Source organism: Sinocyclocheilus anshuiensis, unplaced genomic scaffold (genome assembly GCF_001515605.1).
Source record: "Sinocyclocheilus anshuiensis isolate Anshui unplaced genomic scaffold, SAMN03320099.WGS_v1.1 scaffold1247, whole genome shotgun sequence".
In the NCBI taxonomy this organism is placed as follows: domain Eukaryota; kingdom Metazoa; phylum Chordata; class Actinopteri; order Cypriniformes; family Cyprinidae; genus Sinocyclocheilus; species Sinocyclocheilus anshuiensis.
The window spans coordinates 290,590-311,152 of record NW_015537981.1 but is presented as its reverse complement, the minus strand read 5'-3'; the positions used below and the strand labels follow the sequence as shown (position 1 = coordinate 311,152).

The 20,563-nt window shown below is 35.9% G+C and overlaps 1 protein-coding gene across 1 annotated transcript; it reads right to left on the bottom strand.

Annotated features, from left to right (window-relative positions):
* Positions 1–5,991: 5,991 nt before the first annotated feature.
* Positions 5,992–12,807, bottom strand: LOC107673794 (uncharacterized). The gene is made up of 7 exons (XM_016467583.1): positions 12,738–12,807; positions 11,184–11,513; positions 10,770–11,105; positions 6,818–7,006; positions 6,631–6,678; positions 6,490–6,544; positions 5,992–6,058 (listed from the first exon to the last, which is right to left on the bottom strand). The coding sequence occupies exons 1-7, from the start codon at positions 12,805–12,807 to the stop codon at positions 5,992–5,994; spliced, it is 1,095 nt and encodes a 364-aa protein (XP_016323069.1).
* Positions 12,808–20,563: the final 7,756 nt, after the last annotated feature.

Genomic DNA, 20,563 nt, shown 5'->3' with positions numbered 1-20,563 from the left:
AGTATATATATATATATATATATATATATATATATAACTACTAATTTAGAAAGAGATTCTGTGATTTCCAGGATGTGCATATGATGTGATGAACAGGGTGCGACAGCATGAGCAGGAATGAGCAGCGTGTATGCAGCTGATCTGAGGGAAGTTCATTTATGAGTGAGGTTTGGAAAGCTAAAGCCCTTAAGAGATTAGAGATGTGAGCAGTCTGGACACTCCAGTATTTTGAGACACACACTGCCCTCTGCAGACCTCTGAGCATTACATTATAAAACTTCATGCATGCACATACATACTGATACTGTGGATCATATTCTGAATACTGCACCAAGCACATCAAAACAGCCATAATTGCTCTCTATTTAAATATATATTTATACGGAAAAATATTTTAAATACTGCACCATTGTATTCTGTCTCAGTCAGACACTTACTTGAGTTAATTCATTCATTCATTCTCTAGCGCTGCTAAACTGGTATTTGCTAACATATTATTTAAATTTCTAACAGTCATAGCCCAGGTTACAGAAAAAAGTATAATAGAGGGAATAACTTAAGTCATACACAAGAACACAAGTGTAAGTCTGTTCAGAATTGTTTATTGCAATACAAACATTACATCAAGTGCAAAAAAAGAAGAAAATCCAAGAGTCATTCTACAGAAAAGTAGCCATTTGTGTCTCTCCTATGAATGTGTGTACTGTAGAAAAATGCATCCCTGTTATCATTTTTTGTCTTTTAACTGCAATGGCTATTCTATAAATCATAGTTTAAAGTGAGCTTTTCAAGGACAAGCTACAGTAAAGTCTTCTATCACTTTTTTAGTAGATGATTTTGAAATGTCATTACTATTAGCAGTAACAGAAAAAGTCACTTCCGCCTGCTTATATCAGTCACATTTGTGTTAGAATTGGGTCCAAATGCAGCAAGTCTGTGAGTGAAATGTAGAAAAAGCTTTTCCCCCCCTTTAGTAATATTAAGTCATTCAAATAGTTTCAGCTATGTGACAGAAGCAGAGTGAAAGCTGATACTAAGCTAATTTCCCCAGATTGAGATGGATCAGTGATACATTATTTCCAAAAGCAACAACACCAAAAAAGCACATTCAAATTAAAAATGTACAAAAATTAATTTGATAAAAAAAGTAATTTTTGAATCATGCACAGTTGCAGATGTGTGCTGCATTGCATATACAGTACACGTGTGTCCATGTTATAAAGTGATATTACTGTATATGAATTTAAGATATAATATATGATATCTTATTGGAAAGAAGCATGTAAATTGGGCCAAACCAATTTGATGTGACTTCCAGGATCCTGGATCCCAGCTTCATTGTTAACAAATTTGTAGATAGTTCAAGACAGAAATGAATGATTCTGTTGCAGTAACTCACAGCTGGTCGTGTTATGTTCATCTAAAGAATAGAACGGACCAACAAACCCTGCAAAAAACAAAAAAGTCTCTTATTAAATACACTTCATCAAATACACTTATCACACAAGGATTTACAATGAATATCACTTACCTCCTGAAATGTTGGAATAGTAGACCAGCAGCTCAATTCAGCTAAAAGATACAAAAATAAGTACTTTACCATTTGATCAATATCATAATACTGCATAAAATGTTACAGTGTTACCATGTGCCTTTCATTCCAACAATGAGGACTCTCATCACCATGAAGGCATGATATGAACTATATTTCATGTCTCATTGCAAAACAATCTTAGAAGACTTAAAACATTAAAATTCTAAATACATTTACTTGGTTGCTTGCTTTCACTGACAAGCTAACATAGTAATAGCACATCATACAGTTGCTCAAAGAACATCAATTAAATTCACTCATTTGAAAGAAAACAACTGCAAAATGAGCAAATGTAAGATCAGTGTAGCTGATCCTGATTTTTGTCATAACTGGTCAGTAGAAAAATAACAACACACACATAAAAATGTGTATGTTCGGCTTTTTCCCCAATAAGCCATTTTTATTATTTAAAATATGCTGTTTAAGATCATTTAAATAGTGTTAAACTTTCCAGGACAACAGTTGTGGACTTACTTTGGCTGTTGATTTTGCCCCTTTGTTTTCTTAAAAAATACAGAATGACACAGACGGTCAGTGATATGAGGACACACAGAGACACTATTGTGGTCATCAATACTACTGTCAGATTAGCTGTCACTGTTTCACTCTTGTCACTGTTGTTGCCTTGAGTTTGTATCCACTGTATAGAGTAATAATATAACTCTTAAGTTTGTTAGCCTTTTTGCTATGATGCTTGCTATGGTTATACAACAATAATTCGGTTTTAACTCAACAAACATGAGAAGGGGGTCTCGCCCAGGGTGTAATTCAATGTAGAACCACCACTGGAAACACGTTACTAGTCATATTATGCATGTATATAGCTCTCTAATCGTGATTATTAGCTTATTTTGAATAATTTGCATTCTCACTTATAATACTCAGGTTAAATCGAGTTGAATGAAGGCAGTCCTGATCCTTGTAGACCTGACAGTCATAAAAGCCATCATCGGATAATCTGATGTCTTTCAGATCAAGTGTAACATTTCCATCATCTTTCCTCACAGACCATCTCTGGTGCTCTGATGCTGGAGAGATGTCTGGATATATCAGGATGTCTTTATCTTGGGTTTTCTTGTGTAGTTTGACTGTTAGAGACTCCAGCGGGTGGGTTGTGGTTAGGCAAGAAATAGACATGCTGTCACCCTGAACACAGTTTATGTTCAACTGATGAACCTGCTTGCAGGGTCTCCGTGTTTGAGCTAAAAGGAAATTAAAAAGAAAAACAATCCACCCTGAGAAAATGAGACTTTTTTTATTAAAAATGTATTAAAACAAATACTTAGTGACACACTTATTGATTTATTAAGTTTTACACATTAGCTAGAGCAGAAACTAGAGGTCAACAGAAACTTAAAATAAGTAACAATTATGTAACCTATGAATGGCATTGATTATATTCATGTCACACCTGTGCCACATGTACACACCCACAGTACACTGATAAATAATATGCATAACTCTTCTTTGTATGGTGGTTAAATGAATTTGACTTCATATAAAAGATACTTACCTTTACATTCTAATAAAGCTGCTATTAGAAGATACAGGAGTTGGAAATGCGAAAGCTGAAAACACTTCATCATATCCAGATGCTCACTGCAGGACAGCTGAACTCTATGGGCACCGGCCACATCACTTCACTTTCACAGAGTTATATCAGTTACTCTGAATTTAATGCGGAAGTAAGAAATATGGTCTAACTCTGTGCGAATATAGATACGTTCAGTGTGCTTTTGTATGTGATGAGGAGTTTTCAGACGTCATATTTGCAACTTATAAATCTTATAATAGCACATGTAGGCTATTAGAAAGTTGCTGTTAGATTTAGAGGATGGAAATGCAATATGAAGACTAAAAACACTCCATCAAATAGTTTTGTGTACCTCACTGCAGAACAACTGAATATGAGCACAGCCCACAAGACCTTTTACATGAACACAGTTGTTTTTGAAGAGCTGAAGTAGATTATTAAAATAATCTAATAGTGCAAATCGTTTATTCAACATATTTAAAGAAATAAACTGTCTCTGTTAACACCTATTGAAAGCTATGGAAGCCCATTTCCGCCACTTAAGAAAAAAATTAATGCCTTAAAAAGTCAAAATTATGACATACTTAAGTCATAATTACGAGATTAAAAAGTCAAAATTATGAGATAAAAAGTCGAAATTATGAGATAGGCCTAAAAAGTCGAAATTATGATTTAAGTCATAATTACGAGATAAAAGTCGAAATTATGACTTTAAAAAGTCGAAATTATGAGATAAAAAATCGAAATTATGACGTTACAATTTGAAAATTGACTTGATGACTTTATAAACACATTGGTCACAGGAAAGTGGTCTATAATGATAAACGGGACATTCTGAAATGAGTTAATTTGGCTTAAAACAGTTTGGAGGACCAAGTTCAACACACACCTTTTTAATAAAGCATATACCATTATTTACAGACAAGCAGAATATAGCCCAGAATATGAACGCAATGCGCTGAGCACATTAACAAGCAGAATCACTGAGAATAAGAGGAATGGCAAGAACAGAAAAAAGCGAAGAGGTAACCTTACTAATTACAGCCACACAGTCTTAGATTAAATCAATATCTCACCAGAGGATGATTAAACAACTGCAAAAACAGAATTACCATATTCACTTATTGCAAACAAGTTTGGCTTTATTTCTTTCATATGGTACATGTACAAAGGTTGCTGAAGTCTGTTACCATTATGGTGAATAGTGTTCATTTTCGTTGGGCACTTGGCCATTGACAAACTGCTTAACTGCTTATGATTACACTTCTATTAGGCTTTTTTTTTTTTGGTTTTCATATCTCTAAATGTTTTTGTTATGCAATGTACACAAGCTCTTTTTTAACTGATTTTAACTGATTCTGTGTATAGATCTCATGAAACAGGAGACAATTCCTTTGATGCTTTGAAAAGTTTTACCAGTTCACCAGTGACACTGATTAATAATGTAATCATAACAAAAGCAATTAAAATTTTCAGTACTATTTTCAGCAGAGGGAGCAAAAGTAATTACATAGTTATCATATAATTCAATAAATCATGTTTTAAACATATGTTTTTCCTTTGCATCATTTATGTGTAAAATAGAGAAATATGCAAGGAAAATCTCCGTTTGTCCCCAAAACACTACTTGCATACAGACAGCTGGCCTAGTAGGCCTACTGACACTCAACCCTGCAAGACCATGCTGGTGAACCAGCATCACCAGCTCCATTTTGCTTGAGAACAGCATGGATATGCTGGTCCACCAGCTAGACCAGCACTATACCAGCACAAACCAGCCTGAACCAGCACTAACCAGCAATATACCAGCATAAACCAGCACTATATCAGCATAAACCAGCCTGGACAAGCAGTATATCAGCTCTAACCAGCATAAACCAGCCTGGACCAGCTTGGAATCCATGCTGGTTTATGCTGGATTTTTCAGCAGGGCCTTCATCCACCTGCCTCTTCAGAGCCTTCACATGCTGATGAGAGGATAGACAGCACAGAGTTCTTCTCTCTGCAAAAACACATACAGCTATGTGCTTGAACTTCAGGGTGTCCTGAAGTATGTCGGGAGTTGTCTTATACTGATTGGTATACTAATACTTATACTAAGATTGGTCAGGTACTGTGTTTTAATGTGAAATGTTGCATGGCTCAATGATAATGATTTGCCAAGGGTCAATGCTGCCTCACTTCTGTTTACATTTGTTGATCTTGTAGATTTTATATTAAGCCTTGCAAATTTGTTTGTCAGAACGACTGTACGCATAAGTTCAGTATCAGTAATGTTTGCATTGTTGCCACTGTTTTCCAGAAAGAGTATTTTTATCCACTTTATTTTTAACATAAGAGTTAAATGGATATGGCCATTATTACCTTGAATGTGTGAGACTTACGGTGTAATTTGCATAAGTTATTTCAGCTGTACTATAACAGTCCATTATGCTGCTTGATGCTGCAAAATAGTATTTAGCATGTTATTTTAATTCATGACAGCCATAGCCCAGGGATGTTACAGAAGTTATATAATAAAGGCAATAACTTACATCTGTTAAACTGTGGATTGCAATAAAAAATATTATTAAAGAATATTAAAATTACTGTCCCTCCACTGAAAGCTCATACCACCAAAACTTTTAATCTTCATATAGAAGAGTAAAGAAATCATAAAAAATACATTTATATGAATTGTGAAATGAAATGAGTGTAGTAAAGTCTGTTTATAGCAGTCCCTTTACAGCAAGGTCCTCTAGCTGTCCACTATAAATTTGTATAAAATTATATTTACGTTTAAATGGTTTTATTTGGTAAAATGATAGCTTGAAAAAAAGTCATACACATTAAAAAAAAGAAAACTATAAAACAGTCATTTATTTCACAGCATTCTATTGTCGTAAATGTTGTCTGGATTACATGCAGGAGCTTCTGTTTGTTCACACCAGCTGTTGGGAGATAAAGTTCAAAAATTCATTTGGTGGAAAAAAGTAAATAGTTTGAATCGTGCACATTTGCAGATGTATACATACTGTACTTATATATAATGCTTGCCCATGCTATTAAGTAAGATTATAAATTCTACAAAACTCTTAAAAATTGCAATGGAAGCTACATACACATAGCATATGTTGTTATAGTTTATACAATTATGCCAGTCAAGAAGTGCACACTGGAGAGGAAGTGCAGTATTACATTTGGCATGTTTCACTTTTGTTGTGGATGTGTTTATATGAACTTTGAAGTTTTTAGTAACACATGCAAATTAGTCCAAACCAATATGATGTGACTTTATCCTAGCTTAATTGTTAACATATTTGTATGTAGTTCAGGACAGATATAAAATGAATGATTTAACTACTGCATTGCAGTAACTTACAGGTGGTCATGGTTTGTGTTATGTTGAACTAAAGAATGCAAAGGCACATCCAACACTGCAAGAAAACAACTTTTATTAAATACACTTGATCAAGCATATTACACATATTTTGTATAAGGATTTACCATGAATATCACTTACCTCCTGAAATTTCAGAATAATACACGGAAGCCTGACAGTTCAAATCAACTACAAGACACAAAAATAAGTACTTTACCATCTGATCAATTTACCATCATAACAAAGTTGCAGTATTACAGTTTCTTCAGTTAATCATCATGATGGCTTTCACGTCTCATTGCAACACACTCAGAAGTTGTGGACTTACTTTGGCTGTCGATTTTGCGTCTTCGTTTTTTGAAATACAGAATGACACAGATGGTCAGTGATATGAGAACACACAGAGACACTACTGTGATCATCACTACTACTGTCGAATTAGTTATCGCTGTTTCACTCCCGTAATTGTTGTTGTCTTCTGTCTGACCAACCGTACTGTTCTCTGGGGTTGGATCATCTGTAATCATTAGAGAAAAGATAAATGAACATCATCATCTGAGCCAGTCTGATTAAGTTATTTTTTTATCACGCACATTAATTTTGGTATTTATCTTGTGAATAGTGAAATAGTGAAATAGTGGAAAGTGTTTTAAATTTCAAGTGTTTTCATTTTTTTAAGTTGTTATTTTGCAGCCTTATGCTTACTCTCAGGCCATCTATACATTTCTCCAAATCTGTTCAGGTGCAGAAACAAACTCGCATAGACTACATGTATGTATGTATCATAAATATTATACTAGTTAGTAATTGTGTAGACATGCAGAAACATCAACATTCAGTATGCAAAACAACAATGGAAACAACCAAATTAACTAGTAATTAATTACTTTAGATAATAAATAATAAGACCCCCTAACGAGTAAGGAGCCGGTTTATTTGGAGCGTAGTAGGTGAGACATTCCTCATGGCTGTGCTGGTGAAGCTTATTCAGCACATAAGTGACCGGTGTGTTTCCTCACCTCACTAGAATGAAGCTCTGTCTACATCTTGGATGGCCTAAGGGTAAGTGAATTTTCTACAGTTTTATATTTCTGGATGAACTATTCCTGTAACTCAGTACTTAGTCGAAGCATCTTCTGCAGCAATTACAGCCTTAAAGGGAACCTATTATGCCCCTTTTTACAATATGTAATATAAGTCTCAGGTGTCCTCAGAATGTGTCTGTGAAGTTTAAGCTCAAAATACCCCATTTATTATATCATTTTGAAAATTCCTATTTTGAGTGGAAGCAGAAACAATCTGTTTTTGTGCATGTCTCATTAAATGCAAATGAGCTGCTGCTCCCCGCCCCCTTTTCCAGAATAGAGCTGTGCCTTTACAGCTCACTCACAGAGGGGTCTCTGCTAATATGGCAGTCTCAGTCAACAGTCATGGGTGGGGTTTGTAAAATGTGACGTCACATTTTATGGATTCTGTGAACTTGTGAGACACTGCTTATGATTTGTGGGCACACACACACACACACACACACACACACACACAAATGAAATTTCTGTCAACATTTACTCCATATTTCTGTATGGAAGTCAATGGCTACCATCAGCTGTTTGGTTACCAACGCTCTTCAAAATATCTATGATGATGACAGAATTTTAATTTTTGGGTGAACTGCCCCTTTAAGTTGTTTGAACTAGTTCAACTTGTCCATTTGAGTTAGCAATACTCTCATTTCCTGGTTACCTATACAAACACACAAGTAATCACCTTTGTGAACTCAAAAGTGATGAACTACTTGTAAATGTTCTTAGGTCTTCTATATAAAGACATTATTTGGTGTTATATGGCATTATGGTTGTGCGTGGAGTTATACTGTGTAGAGTGATCAGTCACATGGCATTTGCAGCTCAGGTGATTGGCTCAAAAACAAAAGGCTTCTAAACCGGATTGCTAGCTTAAGTCTTACCTCTAACGAGTAATGAGCAGGTTTATTTGGAGCGTAGTAGGTGAGACATTCCTCATGGCTGTGCTGGTGAAGCTTATTCAGCACATAAGTGACCGGTGTGTTTCCTCACCTCACTAGAATGAAGCTCTGTCTACATCTTGGATGGCCTAAGGGTAAGTGAATTTTCTACAGTTTTATATTTCTGGATGAACTATTCCTGTAACTCAGTACTTAGTCGAAGCATCTTCTGCAGCAATTACAGCCTTAAAGGGAACCTATTATGCCCCTTTTTACAATATGTAATATAAGTCTCAGGTGTCCTCAGAATGTGTCTGTGAAGTTTAAGCTCAAAATACCCCATTTATTATATCATTTTGAAAATTCCTATTTTGAGTGGAAGCAGAAACAATCTGTTTTTGTGCATGTCTCATTAAATGCAAATGAGCTGCTGCTCCCCGCCCCCTTTTCCAGAATAGAGCTGTGCCTTTACAGCTCACTCACAGAGGGGTCTCTGCTAATATGGCAGTCTCAGTCAACAGTCATGGGTGGGGTTTGTAAAATGTGACGTCACATTTTATGGATTCTGTGAACTTGTGAGACACTGCTTATGATTTGTGGGGATTTAAAAAAAAAGTGGCGGCCCTGGTATGATGTGACAGGTTTGCACTCCTGCATTTGGGGATTTTCTGCCAATCTTCTCTGCAGATCCTCTCTGGCCATGTCAGGTTGGAGGGGGACTACAGCGGACAGCCCTTTTCAGGTCACTCCAGAGATATTTGCTTGGGTCCAAGTCCAGTCTCTCACTGGGCCACTCAAGGATATTCATGAAGTTTTGCATTGCCTTGGCTGTGTGCTTGAATGTCCTGTTGGAGGTGAAACTGTGGCCCAGTCTGGGGTCCCTGATCCAGGTTTTCATTAAGAATCATTTATCATCTTTGTATTTTTGTTAAATTATTTTTTTTTTACTTTTCTTCTACCCTGACTAGCTCACCAGTCCCTGTTGCTGCAAAAACACCCATCTTGAAAACGAGAAACTTGTTTCTTAAGAGTCCTTTAGCTGTTTTTCATGTGTCATACACTGAGGAGAAGCTTCTGTCTGTCCACTCTGCCAGAGAGCTCAGATCAGTGAAGTGTTGCAGTGATTTTCACACATGATCTGTGAACCCAACCAGAGTGACTGTCATGTCATCTTGGCCTTCTTCTTACCAAAGCTCTTCTCCCCCCATTTGCTCAGTTTGGCTGGGCTACCAGCTGTAGAAAGTGTCCTGGTTGTTCCAAACTTCTTCCATTTAAGAATTTATGGAGGCTGCAGTTTTGGAAGCCTTTAATGCAGCAGATCTGTGTTTTAACACAATTGTGTTTCTGCTCTGACATGCATATTCAGCTGTTAGACCTTATATAGACAGGTGTGTGTTTTTCTAAATCATATCCATATAATTAAATTTGTCATAGATGTATAGAATTATCTCAAAGATGATCCAGAGAAATAGCATTAATCTAAGCTTAACTTCAAATGTTTTTTTTGTGTTTTTTTTTTTGTGGCAAAGTTATAACAAGTCAGGGTTTGTTTTGCTTTGACAATATAGGTTATGGAGTGTAGACTGATGTGGGGGAAAAATCATTTAAAAGCATTTAATTAAAAAAGGTCTGAATGCTTACAGTAGCCTTCCTGTATAGGGTCTGCATCCACTGTATAATCAAAATAAAAACATTTTTACAGTACTAAATGTATCTAAAATATATTTAGACAGTAATACAAATGTTAACTCAAGCTTCTTTAAATATTCACACATTCATACTATTGTATAACCAAACAGGTATTAAAACCCAGTGGTTCTCAAAGTAGTTTTTGGTTGTGCATTGGCATTCAGTGCCGCTTTCTAATATAACGTCTCAGGTTACTTGTGTAACCATGGTTCCCTGAGTAGGGAACTGATGTGTGCTCCCGGCGCCTATTTATACTATAGTCGCACCGGTAGTGACGTCATGGCTGTCGCCGGCCAACGAGTTGGTGTTTTTTCAATGTATGCTTCAGACACGGGTCACGACGAGGCGTTCCCCATAGCGACCCCTAGAGGACGCAGTTCGAAGTTCCCATGAAAGGTAACTTCTCTAACAACAGGCTATAATAACCACAACATGACTTAATTTTAATCTAAACCTTAACCTAAGCATCTTTACTTGCATGTTTCAACATATTTACTGGATTACCATACCCAAAACATAATTTTGACTAACCCATCACCACAGGTCACATTTTAATAGCAAAACGTAATCTTTCAAATTAATCAATGTCTGTCAGAGAGTCTGCATTGAGGCTTTATAGGGTTAGAAATACTGCATTCCAACACACCTTTCAGCAGCAGCTTCACTTCATAGCAGGTTTTTTCATTCACTCTGCACTGATACCACAATTCATCCGTGTGGACTGCTTCCCTTATAAGCAGGGATCCATTTGCTAGTTTTCTCGCTCTCTCATACAGAGGCTTCAGGAGTTTCTCTGTGCTGCTTGAGGGCTTGTTTGGTGGCCGATAGTGAGATATATCTGTTGATTGATGACCAGTAATGACTTTCCAAGTGACTCGTTCAGTTCTGTTTTGAAGAGGTTGTTCAGAGCATGGCAGCAACACCGATGAGCCTGGTGTTGGATGGACAGAGTCCAAAGTTTTACACTCTGAAATCAAAGAAATATACTACATTACAATGGGTTACCTGGGGATTATTTGCTCGTTTCAGAAATTTGCATTCTTACCTTTGACCCTCAGGTTAAATCGAGTTGAATGAAGGCAGTCCTGATCCTTGTAGACCTGACAGTCATAAAAGCCATCATCATATAATCTGATGTCTTTCAGATCAAGTGTAACATTTCCATCATCTTTCCTCACAGACCATCTCTGGTGCTCTGATGCTGGAGAGATGTCTGGATATATCAGGATGTCTTTATCTTGGGTTTTCTTGTGTAGTTTGACTGTTAGAGACTCCAGCGGGTGGGTTGTGGTTAGGCAAGAAATAGTCATGCTGTCACCCTGAACACAGTTTATGTTCAACTGATGAACCTGCTTGCAGCGTCTCTGTGTCGCCACTGAAAGGAAATAAAGAGCAAAATGAGACATAAACCACTGAGAGAACAGAGACGTGAAAACCACCACATCACTTACAGTAACAAACAGCATTTACTTTTTATTACGAGTACTTGTAACTCTACTTTTTTTAACTGGTTCTACTTCTACATGCATCAATACATTTTAGTGAAAGGCTACAGAGGATAAAAATAAATGTTGCAATTATGTCTCTTTTTTTGTCTATATCCACTAGTTTGTAAATTCGTGTAGTAAGTTGTGTTCAGCAGTGATTAGTAAAGCCGTGGGTAAAGTGGGTAACTTGTCAGACTTCCAAAAAGGGCAAATCATGAGTGTCTGTAACATTCAAAGAAAAGAAAAGTGGTCGAAAAGTGAAAGTGAATGATAGAGACCGTCAAACACTAAGAAGGACTGTCTAAACAACACAGAACTACTGCAGCAAAGGGACAGAAAACCTCAGGATTCACTTTGAGGACATGTTTCCCCAAAATCTAATCACAGAGAACTTCATAAAGCAAACATCCATGAAAGAGCGGAAACTGCTCAAACTTTAATCACAGACACTGATGCTAAAATGGGGAAAAGATGGTGTCATAATCATAAGTCCTGGACAGTTGGAGAACCAAGATGAACTTCATCATCTGCCCCACCAAACAAATCATCTGCCTAGAATATCAAACCACTGTGGATAGTTTTGAAGAGAAGTGTGAGAAGATGATTCTCTGAAGCTACTGACAGATGTTTTGATAGACGACGTTTGACTGCGGAGACTAGTCCAAAGTTGTATAAATCAGTTTGAAGAAGGTTGGAGGCTGAATTAAAGGCAAAGGGTTGTTAAACAACTTAGTTAAGAAATACTGCCTATTTCCCAGGTGTTCACATCATTTTGTCTAGCTCTAACTTATATACATTTTTTACAGATGTATTGTATATACTCCCTCTGAACCAAAGAAACCAGTGATGTTATCAGTGCAATAATATTTAATTAGTTGAGTAGTGCAGTTTAAACTTTGCACACCAATGTTTATTAAAACAGCCCAGTAACATTTTCTTACTTTAAAAATGCATGTATTTTTATACAAAAAAAAAGGTTAACAGCAGCTTCCAAATTGCAAGTCCACTACATAACATATGAATGACAACATTTGACATGCCACATTTACACACCTGTAGTATTATTTTGTGTGGTGGTTGAATGAATTTGACTTCATATAAAATACACTTACCTTTGCATTCTGATAAACCTGCTATTAGAAGATACAGGAGTTGGAAATGTGAAAGCTTAAAACTCCTCATCGTATACAGACACTCAAAGCAGGACAGCTGAACTCTATATGAGCACAGGCCACATCACTTCACTTTCACAGTTCTTTTCAGCTACTCTGAATTTAATGCGGAAGTAGGAAATTATGGTCTACTCGTGTGCTCATTTAGAGGCCTTATATTAGAAAGCTGCTATTACAATTTTTAGAAGATTGAAATATAAAGACTAAAAACTCCCCAATTACAGAGACATTTCGAGTAGCTCACTGCAAAACATTTGAATATGAGCACAGGCCACAAGACATTTTACATTCACACAGTTGTTTTTGAAGTGCCAAAATAGGAAATGTGATCTATGTAAAATGTGAAAGACGTACAATTTTGCACATTTCAAATCACCAAATCAATCAGCTACATGATTTTGATATTATAAAAACATGATCATATATTCAACATACTTAAAGATATAAACTTGGCCAGAAAGTATTCAAATGTTTGGTGTTTAGTACTGTTGCTGTCACTGCTGCTGTCAGTATTGCCACTTGTATGAGAACAAATACATTTTGAAGGTCCAGAATCCAACACTCAGTCTGTACCATATGTCATACACATCAGCTACAGTGCTCTCTGCTGTAGAGAAGACTAGCAGACTACCAGAAGACTGCAGTTTCTATTATCAATTTTAAATCAGGACTAAAGTTACTGTGTGTTCAGAAATGAAGCCTCAATGAAGAGGAATTCCAGATTCCTCTCTCGGTCTTCAGCAGGAACTGGTCTGTAGGTTGCTCTCAGTGAGGATGGAGGTTATGCTGGAATGATCGTACAATCCATCATCATCATCATCATCATCATCATCATCATCAGAGCAGCACTGAAGACTCCAGAGCTGACTGTTGGGCCTGCTGGATCTTCCTCCTGTCCTGTGGGAAAAAAAAGCAATACAATAAAAGTGATGCAGACAGTAGTGTCTAAGAAAAAACAATCGTATGTATTTATTTTTTACTATTATTTGGAAGAGCCATGGCACACTAGGGCACCTTGAAGCAAACTTAAGTGGGCTGCAGGATGAAATAATTGTAATTAATATAATATTGTTAATATAATAATATGAATAGTAGTATTACAGTTTTTTTACAATCTCATAAGACACTTTTTGCAAAACACAACACACCATTCTCTATGTAACACACAAAAATCTTACAGGAAGTATTTTGATTTCCTTTTTCAAAAACAATCAAAATGCTACACTAATCCATCACATATACTGTAGATCATCTGAACACTGAACCAAACACATCAAAACAGCAAACCAGCCATAATTGCTCTCCATTTATCTTCTCTCTCAGTCAAACACACATACTTGAGTTCATTCTCTAGTGCCGTGACTTTGGACTGCAGCGCCTCCTTATGTTCCTGCATCTCCTCCATGTCTCTGATGTCCTTCCTCCTCAATCCCTCAGCTGAACAACCTCATATACACAGATCTTCACACACACTGCTCTATATGAGCACATGTATTGTGACGTGTGTATTCTTCACCTGGTCTCTCTGCTCTGTGTGCTGATGTGTCTCCTCATCCAGGGTGATGTTCAGCTCCTTTAGTTTACTCTCCAACCACTGCTGAGAGGACAGCACAGAGTTCTTCTCTTTGCAAAAACACATACAGCTATGGGCTTGAACCTCAGGACGTCCTGAACTTGAAGTGTGTTAGGAGTTTTCTTATGCTCTATGCTTCTTTATGTTAAGTGTTTTAACGTGAAATGTTGCAGGTCTCAACAATAAGGATTTGCTCAGGGTTGGTGCTGCACTGACTGCCTTTTACATTTATGATGTAACTTTTACTTTTACATTTAACAACTTCACACAAATTTACACTTACACTTACATTTAATGACTGGAAGCATTAGTGGATTAGAATGAGTTAAAAAATTTAAACAAATTAGTAATGTTTTGCATTGCATGCCACTATGAGCCAGAAAAAGTATTTTTATCCACCTTATTTTTAACATAAGAGCATATGTGACCCTTTTTACCTTGAATGTGCAAGACTTCCGGTGTCATTCACTTCCAGTTTTTTTTAGCCTTACAAAAAGATCCCATTATGCTGCTTGATTTTGCAAACTGGTATTTGTTATCATATTATTTTAATTTATGACAGTCATAGCCCAAGGATGTTACAGAAGAAATACAATAGCTGGAACACCATTCTGTAAGTCAAAGTCTGTTAAATTGTGTATTGCAATAAAAAATATGATTAAATAATGAGTGTGTATAGAAAAAAAAGAAAAAAATTTCACGAGTCATTCTACAAATCGTACAGTTTCCACTGGTGTCCTTCATATATGCATATGTGTATAAAAATGCATTACACCCCTGTTACTATCTAAACTCTTTTAACAGCAGTGAACTATTCTATAAATCTATTCTGACTCACTATTCCATAAATCATCGTCCTTTAAAGAAGAACTTTTTTCAAGGAAAAGCTAAAGTCTTTTTTTTATCACTTACATTTTGTTTAGGGGACAAAATAGATAAAGAAATGGCAGCATTAAATTCTCTAAGAAGCATCTTGTTTCACAAGCACAAGACTTGTAATAATGTCAGATTGAACTGTAAAAAACTCAACCCTGTTACATTTCTTAAAGGAATAGAAAATGCCTAAACACTGTATTGTGTATTGTGTACACTGCAGAGTGTATAGTAATGTCTGTTGATAGCGGTTCATACAGCAAGTTATTCTAGCTGTCCATGGTTTTAAAATTGTTTTAGAAAATTGTTGTAGAAATTTTGCATTACATTACTTGCTCACCAATGGATCCTCTGCAGTGAATAAGTGCCGTCAGAATAAGAGTCCAAACAGTGATAAAAAAAAACAACAACACAATAATCCACAAGTAATTCACACGACTCCAGTCTATCAATTAATGTCTTGTAAAGTGAAAAGCTGCAGGAAGAGTCATGGTTGTTCCAAACTTATTCCATTTAAGAATTAAGGAGGCCACTGTGCTCTTGGGATCCTTCAATGCAGCAGACCTGTAACACAATTTCTACACTCCAATCAATGTGTACAACTATCTCAAAGATAATTCAGAGAACTTGTTTTCAGCTGAGCTGAAAATTTTTAGCATAAGGCTGGAACACCATCAAATGTGAAAAAGTTAAACAGCCTGAATACTTTCTGAACCCACTCTCAAAATACAAACAGTTTTTATAATAGAAAAAGTATCCAAAAATTCAAAACATAAGTGGTAATACAATACAGTTACTCACATTTAGATTTTTAATTTTTCAGCTGGTATAAATACTTTATCCTTCTGCAAGCTTGTTTAAAATGTTCCCTAATATGATCTAATATAAAAGATGTGCCCCAGAGACAGATCCCCAGCAAAGACCATGTCACTTAGATGGCCATCGGGACAAGACCACAGGAACCAGATGACTCCTCTGCACAATCTGACTTTGCTGCAGCCTGGAATTAAACTGCTGGTTTCGTCTGGCCAGAGGAGAACTGGCCCCCTGACTGAGCCTGGTTTCTCCCAAGGTTTTTTTTCTCCATTTCTGTCACCGATGGAGTTTTGGTTCCTTACCGCTCTCGCCGCTGGCTTGCTTAGCTGGGGACACTTAAAATCATTGACTTGATTGCACAGATACTTTTTGAACTGAACAGAGCTGGATGATGACATCATTGAATCAATGATGAACTGACTAAAAATTGAGAATTTACTGTTGTCCTTTTGCATTATTACGCACTGTTTTCCTATTTAATACTGTAAAGCTGCTTTGACACAATCTGTATTGTTAAAAGCGCTTTATAAATAAAGGTGACTTGACGACAATCTAACTAAAGGGCTATAATTACCACAACAAATTTTACACAATTTAATTAATGTCCATCATAGAGTCTGCATTTAGACTTTATGGTTATATTGGATTGAAAACATACCTTTCATGAGCAGCTTCACTTCATAGCAGGTTTTTTCATTCACTCTGCACTGATACCACAATTCATCGATGTATAGTGCATCTCTTATAAGCAGAGATCCGTTCTTTAGTTGTCTCGCTCTCTTATACAAAGGCTTCAGGAGTTTCTCTGTGCTGCTTGAGGGCTTGTTTGGATGGCGATATTGGGTTATTTCTGTTGATTGGTGACCATTAACAACTTTCCAAGTGACTCGTTCAGTTCTGTTTTGAAGAGGTTGTTCAGAGCATGGCAGCAACACCGATGAGCCTGGTGTTGGATGGACAGAGTCCAAAGTTTTACACTCTGAAATCAAAGAAACATACTACATTACAATAGGTTTCTTGGGGATTATTTGCTTATTTCAGAAATTTGCATTCTTACCCCTTACGGAACAAAACTATATGGGAATATACTGCAAAATATAATGCGATATATTACATAATACATTTCCATATATTGGAAACTAGTGTTTATATTTTTCAATATACAGCAATCTATGCATTGACAATATATGGCTATGTATTGATACATACAAATATATTTAGAAATTAAGACAAAGATAAATCTAATATTTATAATGTTTGAGTCTTTATTGCATATATATTGCTTATAGATGCTCCCATATAAATGTGAATGTATGTACACATATATACACACATTCACACAATTAGTTAAAGCAGATCTCTATTTCCCAGCATGCTTTGCTTCTGACTGTTAAAGGAGAGTAAAAAATTTTAAATTAAGTGTTATGTCGTATTTTGGCTCAATATTAATATAGGGGGAGATCTTTTAGTGCTTACTGTTGTATTATTTTTAAATTTAAAAGGGTTTCTGGTATGTGTAAGTTTGTGGGGTTACCATTATGCAGAAGAGTAGAGCCTGTGGTTAAGAAGACGACTAGCTAAGCACTGTCAAATAATTTTACTTTGTTTAAAAAGTATTGTTGTGCACTTTTTAGCACAATCATAAGTACTTTAATATGAGCAGGATGTGTTTATACTTTTGTGAACTGATTACGTTTTAAAATATAAAGTATGTACATCATAAATGATTAAGAAATGAATATTTCCATATATGTGTGTATATACTGCATGATTAAATTTGTTCAATATATTTTTTATACATGCAGTATCTTATCTTATCACATGTACATCTATATATTATAAACTGTAAAACTGAATATAAAATTACATATAGTGTGATATATAATATATTGTCACATATTTTTCAATATATGAAAACGGCAATTCCTTATGTATTATTCAATATATTGTAATATATGTACACAATATATTACTCTGTATAATATCTAATATACCGTTACGTCATTTAATATATTGAACATTCATATATTAGGAAATATATTTTCTTTGCGTAAGGGACCTTTGACCCTCAGGTTAAATCGAGTTGAATGAAGGCAGTCCTGATCCTTGTAGACCTGACAGTCATAAAAGCCATCATCATATAATCTGATGTCTTTCAGATCAAGTGTAACATTTCCATCATCTTTCCTCACAGACCATCTCTGGTGCTCTGATGCTGGAGAGATGTCTGGATATATCAGGATGTCTTTATCTTGGGTTTTCTTGTGTAGTTTGACTGTTAGAGACTCCAGCGGGTGGGTTGTGGTTAGGCAAGAAATAGTCATGCTGTCACCCTGAACACAGTTTATGTTCAACTGATGAACCTGCTTGCAGCGTCTCCGTGTCGCCACTGAAAGGAAATAAAGAGCAAAATGAGACATAAACCACTGAGAGAACAGAGACGTGAAAACCACCACATCATTTACAGCAACAAACAGCATTTACTTTTTATTATGCGTAACTGGTAACTCTACTTTTTTTAACTGGTTCTACTTCTATATGCATCAATACATTTTAGGAAATGAGAACAATACATTTGAGTGAAAAGCTACAGAGAGTACAGTTGAAAAAAAAAGAGGTGTAAATTCGTGTAGTAAGTTGTGTTCAGCAGTGTTTAGTAAAGCCGTGTGAGAAATGGTAACTTGTCAGACTTCCAAAAGGGCAAATCATGGAAGCCTGCAGGAGCATCTGTAACATTCACAGCCCAATTATTTGGTGTTTAAGAACAGAAGCCTTTACACTGCTTTAAAAGCCTTTATCACTGTGTACACAAAGCTTGGCAAGACATCTGTGAAAAAGAAAAGTGGTCAAAACTGAAAGTGAATGATAGAGACCGTCAAACACTAAGAAGGACTGTCTAAACAACACAGAACTACTGCCGCAAAGGGACAGAAAACCTCAGGATTCACTTTGAGGACACAGAGAACTTCATAAAGCAAACATCCATGAAAGAGGGGAAACCCCTCAAACTTTAATCACAGACACTGATGCTAAAATGGGGAAAAGATGGTGTCATAATCATAAGTCCTGGACAGTTGGAGAACCAAGATGAACTTCATAATCTGCCCCACCAGACAAATCATCTGCCTAGAATATTATCAACGATGTTTGACTGGAGACTATACCAAAGTTGTATAAATCTGTTATAAGAAGGTTGCAATGTGTATAAAAGGGAAAGGGTTGTTTAGTAAAAAAAAATAAAAATACTGCCTATTTCCCATGTGTTCGCATTATTTTGTCCACCCCCTGTATATAGTCCTTACATACACATTTTCTACAAATGTATTATCTGAACTCCCTGTGAAGCAAAAAAAAAAACAGTGACATTGCCAGTGTAATATTGGTTGAGTCATGCAGTTTAAACTTTGTACACAAATGTTTATTAAAACTGTCCAGTAACATTTTCTTACTTTAAAAACTCTTAATCTTAATACAAACAAGAGGTTAACAGCAACGTCCAAATTGTTTCCCATGTGTTCGCATTATTTTGTCCACCCCCTGTATATAGTCCTTACATACACATTTTCTACAAATGTATTATCTGAACTCCCTGTGAAGCAAAAAAAAAAACAGTGACATTGCCAGTGTAATATTGGTTGAGTCATGCAATTTAAACTTTGTACACAAATGTTTATTAAAACTGTCCAGTAACATTTTCTTACTTTAAAAACTCATATATCTTAATACAAACAAGAGGTTAACAGCAACGTCCAAATTGCAAGTCCACTATGTAACATGGATGACAACATTTGAATCATTATTACTGCAGTGTTTCTATAATACTGCTTTGAAAAAAAGTCCATTTTGAAAATTGCTTAAAATAACGGCATGCCACATTTACACACCCATACTACATTAGTTTGTATGTTGGTTAAATGCATTTGATTTCATAACAATGACACTTACCTTTACATTCAAATAACGCTGCTATTAGAAGATAAAGTAGTAGTAGGAAATATGAAGACTGAAAACTCATCATATACAGATGCTCACAGCTGAACTCTATATGAGCACAGGCCACATCACTTCACTTTCACAGTTGTTTTCAGTTACTCTAAATTGAATGCAGAAATACTGTAGGAAACATGGTCTAATTCTGTGCTCATGTAGGCCTTATATTAGAAAGCTGCTATTAGAATATTTAGAAGATGGAAATATGAAGACTGAAAACATCTCATTACATCACATGACATTTCAAATAGCTCACTGCAAAACAACTGAATATGAGCTCAAGCCACAAGACCTTTTACATTCATAAAACTGTTTGTGATCTGGGTAAAATGCAAGAGACATAATTTTACTCAAAAAAAATCGTACTCAAAAATCCACGCCAATGTTCATATTTATAAAAACGGTCTTTGACGTGGAAAAGAGCTTAGTGCCACGTCAGAGTCTGAGCAGACGTACGCACTTTTGTTTGCCGGAGTTTTGGAAATATAAGCCATTCTTGCCACTTGTAAAAGAT